Below are 5,000 nucleotides of genomic sequence, written 5' to 3'. Positions count from 1 at the left end.
CCGCTACTGAATAATGATTATTAATGATTAATAAACATGAATAATAAACATTAATAAACATTAATAATGATTAATAAACATTAATAAACATTAATAATAAACATTAATAAACATTAATAAGCACCTCCTCTGCTGCAGCCGCTCCTCCTCTGGGACCTTGAACAGGAACTTTCTCTTGCTGCGAGTTCGAACCATCAACTTCCTGCTGTGCTCAGAGGGCTCCGGGATGCTGAGGGCGCCCTCTGGGGGGGGGGGGGGACAGGTAAGTGTGTGTGTGTATGTGTGTGTGTGTGTGTGTGTGTGTGTGTGTGTGTGTGTGTGTGTGTGTGTGTGTGTGTGTGTGTGTGTGTGTGTGTGTGTGTGTGTGTGTGTGTGTGTGTGTGTGTGTGTGTGTGTGTGTCTGTGTGTGTGTGTGTGTCTGTGTGTGTGTGTGTGTGTGTGTCTGTGTGTGTGTCTGTGTGTGTGTGTGTGTGTGTGTGTGTGTGTGTCTGTGTGTGTGTGTGTGTGTGTGTGTGTCTGTGTGTGTGTGTCTGTGTGTGTGTGTGTGTGTGTGTGTGTGTGTGTGTGTGTGTGTCTGTGTGTGTGTGTGTCTGTCTGTCTGTCTGTCTCTGTGTGTGTGTGTGTGTGTGTCTGTGTGTGTGTGTCTGTGTGTGTGTGTGTGTCTGTGTGTGTGTGTGTGTGTGTGTGTCTGTGTGTGTGTGTGTGTGTGTGTTACCTGAGGACGTGTTGCTGAAGTAAATCAGACGAGGAGGTTCTGAGGTCAGCAGGTTCAACGTGCCGTCAACATTCAGAGGTCTGATCTGAGGACACACACACACACACACACACAGACACACACACACACACACACACACAGACACAAACAGACACACACACACACACACACACACACACACACACACACAGAGACAGACAGACAGACAGACACACACACACACAGACACACACACACAGACACACACACACACACACACACTGTGATTGGCCTGAGTGTGCTGCGCTGTGATTGGCCTGAGTGTGCTGCGCTGTGATTGGCCTCCGTGTGCTGCGCTGTGATTGGCCTCAGTGTGCTGCGCTGTGATTGGCCTCGGTGTGCTGCGCTGTGATTGGCCTCAGTGTGCTGCGCTGTGATTGGCTGGTTACCTTGCGGAGGGAGATGGTCTGGACCCACTCAGAGGAGTGAACATCGAAGACGTCGAGGCCGTACTCACTGTAGACCGTCAGGTGGGAGGAGTTAGAGCCTGAGGGGACACACAGGTGTGCAGTTACACCTGACGACATCACAGCTCACCTGACGACATCATAGCTCACCTGATGACATCACAGCTCACCTGATGACATCACAGCTCACCTGACCACATCACAGCTCACCTGATGACATCACAGCTCACCTGACCACCTGACAACCACCTGATGACATCACAGCTCACCTGACAACCACCTGGTGACATCACAGCTCACCTGGTGACATCACAGCTCACCTGGTGACATCACAGCTCACCTGATGACATCACAGCTCACCTGATGACATCACAGCTCACCTGACCACATCACAACTCACCTGACCACCTGACAACCACCTGATGACATCACAGCTCACCTGACAACCACCTGATGACATCACAGCTCACCTGACAACCACCTGATGACATCACAGCTCACCTGATGACATCACAGCTCACCTGACCACATCACAGCTCACCTGACGACCACCTGACCTCACCTGAGCTACCAGAACCATCCATACTCATACGTACTGCATGCGAGCGGCGACGCGGGCCACATCAGCTCCTGGGTGCGGGAGCGGCGTCCCTGCCCGTTGACGTAGACGCCCAGGTGGCTGAAGCAGAGCAGCAGCTCGGAGGAGCCCACCTCCAGGGCGTGCAGGGCGTCCAGAGGCTGCTGCGCCAGGAAGGCCAGCGACGGGTCGGCCGGGCTCACCAGGCTGACGGGGGACGACTCCCCCTGCAGGGCGAGCAGCGCGAAGCCCGAGGGGTAGCCCACGCACAGGCGCTCCTTCACCATGCCCAGCCACTGCACGGCGCCCGGGGCCTGCACCTCCCACAGCTTCCTGTGGTGCGGCTTGGCCCGCGTGACCTCGTAGCACAGAACCTGCAGGACCAGAACCACAGCGTCAGACCGGCACAGAGCCACGGCGGTCTGAGGCCGATCTCCTGGGGAGCGTTACTGACCTGACGTTTGACCGCAGCGAGCAGGCAGGCGGGGCCCCCGGGGCGGAGCACCCCCGTGGTCAGAGCCTGGCAGCCTTTGGTGTCCGTCAGCTTGATGTCGAAGGCGGACTCGACCCCGTCCAGCGCCCCCCAGTGGTGAAGGTGGACATGACGGTTCCGACCGCAGAGCAGAGCAACGATCTTCTCCTGTGGGATCAGTTCGATCTGATGAACCTTCTTACTGTCGGCCGCTCGCACGATCACTGGAGGAGGGGGGGGGGGGGGTTAGAGGGGGGGGGGGGGGGGTTAGAGAGAGGGGGGGGGGGCAGGTTAGTCACCTGTGATCATCAGCCGTACACTAACGTGTTTGACTGTAGACGACAGAATCTAACAACAGGCTGTTTCTAACCGACTCTCTGAGCATCATCTCTGTGCTCGAACCGCCGTCTCTGCTCCAAACTTTTACAGAGCGCTGACGCCGCGCTGACGCCGCGCTGACGCCGCGCTGACGCCGCGCTGACGCCGCGCTGACGCCGCGCTGACGCCGCGCTGCTTCTGAGGAACTATTCTCTGCAGCGGTGACGTCGGGGAGCGACACACAACAAATCACCGGTTTAGCGCTAACATCTGCTAATGTTTGCTAACGTTTGCTAGTGTTTGCTAACGTTTGCTAGTGTTTGCTAAAGTTTGCTAATGTTTGCTAACGTTTGCTTACATTTGCTAACATCTGCTAATGTTTGCTAACATCTGCTAATGTTTGCTAACATCTGCTAATGTTTGCTAACATCTGCTAATGTTTGCTAACATCTGCTAATGTTTGCTAAAGTTTGCTAATGTTTGCTAACGTTTGCTAACGTTTGCTAACATCTGCTAAAGTTTGCTAACATCTGCTAATGTTTGCTAAAGTTTGCTAATGTTTGCTAACGTTTGCTAACGTTTGCTAACATCTGCTAATGTTTGCTAATGTTTGCTAACGTTTGCTAATGTTTGCTTATGTTTGCTAACGTTTGCTAACATTTGATAACGTTTGCTAACATCTGCTAATGTTTGCTAATGTTTGCTAACATCTGCTAACGTTTGCTAATGTTTGCTGGTGTTTGCTACGTCGTCACAATGTTTTGCTGCGTCAGCATCATTTACTGCAGGAGCACGACCATCGGGACGAGCCTCCACCGCCCCGCGGCGTGGAGCCTCCACCGCCCCGCGGCGTGGAGCCTCCGTAGCGTGGAGCCTCCACCGCCCCGCGGCGTGGAGCCTCCGTAGCCCCGCGGCGTGGAGCCTCCGTAGCGTGGAGCCTCCACCAACCCGCGGCGTGGAGCCTCCACGGTTAAGGGGACGGTTTGGTCCGCGGCCCTGGGGCCCGGGTGTCTCACCGTCTCTGGTGACCTCGACCACAAACAGGCCGTCTTCGGTCCCGAGGGCGATCCGCTCCCGGTCTGAGGAGACAAAGCGTCAGAGTTTGTTTCAGACGTGAGGAAACAAAAGTGTAACGACAGCAGCTGGAGATGCGACGCACCGAGCACGGCGGCGGACAGCGTGGCCTTGATGATGGGCAGCGAGGCGTCGTAGGCCTCGTGCAGCACGTGGACCTGTTGGTTCTTCAGCAGGTTCTTGGTCAGGATGCTCTGCAGACCCTCCAGGATCCGGACCCACTTCCTCTTCTCCACCTCGCTCTCGGCCAGCAGCAGCAGAGACGGCGAGGACAGCTGCGAGATCAGCTGCGACGAGGTCACCTGAGGCGGTACGGCAACAACAAAGGGTCAGAAGCCGGTCTGAGGTCAGCCTGTGGGGGGTCAGAGGGGACCGGGTCTCCTACCCTGAAGATGCACGGGACGTCCTTCCTGGTGGCGTGGATGACGTCAGACGCCAAGACCGAGCTGACGGAGAACTCCTCCTCCCTGCAACAGACAACAATGGGTTTACATCAAACAGACCACCAGGACCACCAGGACCACCAGGACCACCAAGACCACCAAGACCACCAGGGCCATCAGGACCACCAAGACCACCAGGACCATCAGGACCACCAGGACCATCAAGACCACCAAGACCACCAGGACCATCAAGACCACCAGGGCCATCAGGACCATCAGGACCACCAGGACCATCAAGACCACCAAGACCACCAGGACCACCAGGGCCATCAGGACCATCAAGACCACCAGGACCATCAAGACCACCAGGACCATCAGGACCACCAGGACCATCAGGACCATCAGGACCACCAGGACCACCAAGACCACCAGGGCCACCAGGACCATCAGGACCATCAGGACCACCAGGACCACCAAGACCACCAGGGCCACCAGGGCCATCAAGACCACCAGGACCACCAGGACCATCAGGACCACCAGAACCTCCTCAGCACTCCATGAAGCTCTGGACGCCCCCTTTGAGAGCTCAGACCTCTTCAGAGACCCTTCTCTCTGAAAGACCCCCCCCCCCAGACGTACCTGAGGTCCAGCACCAGACTGGCCACCACCCCCGGCAGGGTGGACTTCCCTTCAGGGACGTCGTAGAGGAACAGTTTACAGTCGGAGACCAGGGCGAACGCTCGCTGCCAGCCCTTCTTCACGCCGCTGGGCTTCGGGATCTGAGGGCGAGACACAAACACGTGAGTCCGTCTGTGACCCCGCCCCCTTCAGAGGCGCGGTGCTGCTCATGGGGGAATCACTGACCCTGACGTAGCCCTTGTAGGCGGTGCCGATGCCCCGCTGCACGTCGATGCCCTGCGGCCTCTTGGCGTGCTCCGCTGGGATTGGACAGACCAGGGGGGCGTGGTCTCTACACGACACGTGGCAGATGAAGGAGCACACTACGGACACACAA

The 5,000-nt window shown here is 56.7% G+C and overlaps 1 protein-coding gene across 3 annotated transcripts in view; it reads right to left on the bottom strand.

Annotated features, from left to right (window-relative positions):
* The window catches only part of cdc42bpb (CDC42 binding protein kinase beta (DMPK-like)), a 34,229-nt gene that overhangs the window by 5,718 nt on the left and 23,511 nt on the right, over positions 1-5,000 (bottom strand). For all 3 annotated transcript variants that reach the window (XM_083934051.1, XM_083934050.1, XM_083934049.1), the window contains 10 exons: positions 4,850-4,986; positions 4,625-4,764; positions 3,988-4,069; positions 3,688-3,904; positions 3,545-3,607; positions 2,193-2,434; positions 1,758-2,112; positions 1,144-1,241; positions 716-800; positions 125-242 (listed from right to left, as the gene is read on the bottom strand). In XM_083934051.1, the coding sequence (XP_083790177.1) occupies positions 125-242; positions 716-800; positions 1,144-1,241; positions 1,758-2,112; positions 2,193-2,434; positions 3,545-3,607; positions 3,688-3,904; positions 3,988-4,069; positions 4,625-4,764; positions 4,850-4,986 (1,537 nt within the window). The remainder of the gene's footprint in view (positions 1-124; positions 243-715; positions 801-1,143; positions 1,242-1,757; positions 2,113-2,192; positions 2,435-3,544; positions 3,608-3,687; positions 3,905-3,987; positions 4,070-4,624; positions 4,765-4,849; positions 4,987-5,000) is intronic.

This window comes from Echiichthys vipera (genome assembly GCF_963691815.1).
Source record: "Echiichthys vipera genome assembly, chromosome: 19".
NCBI lineage: Eukaryota > Metazoa > Chordata > Actinopteri > Perciformes > Trachinidae > Echiichthys > Echiichthys vipera.
The sequence above is the reverse complement of the archived record's forward strand: the minus strand, read 5'-3'. Positions and strand labels throughout refer to the sequence as shown.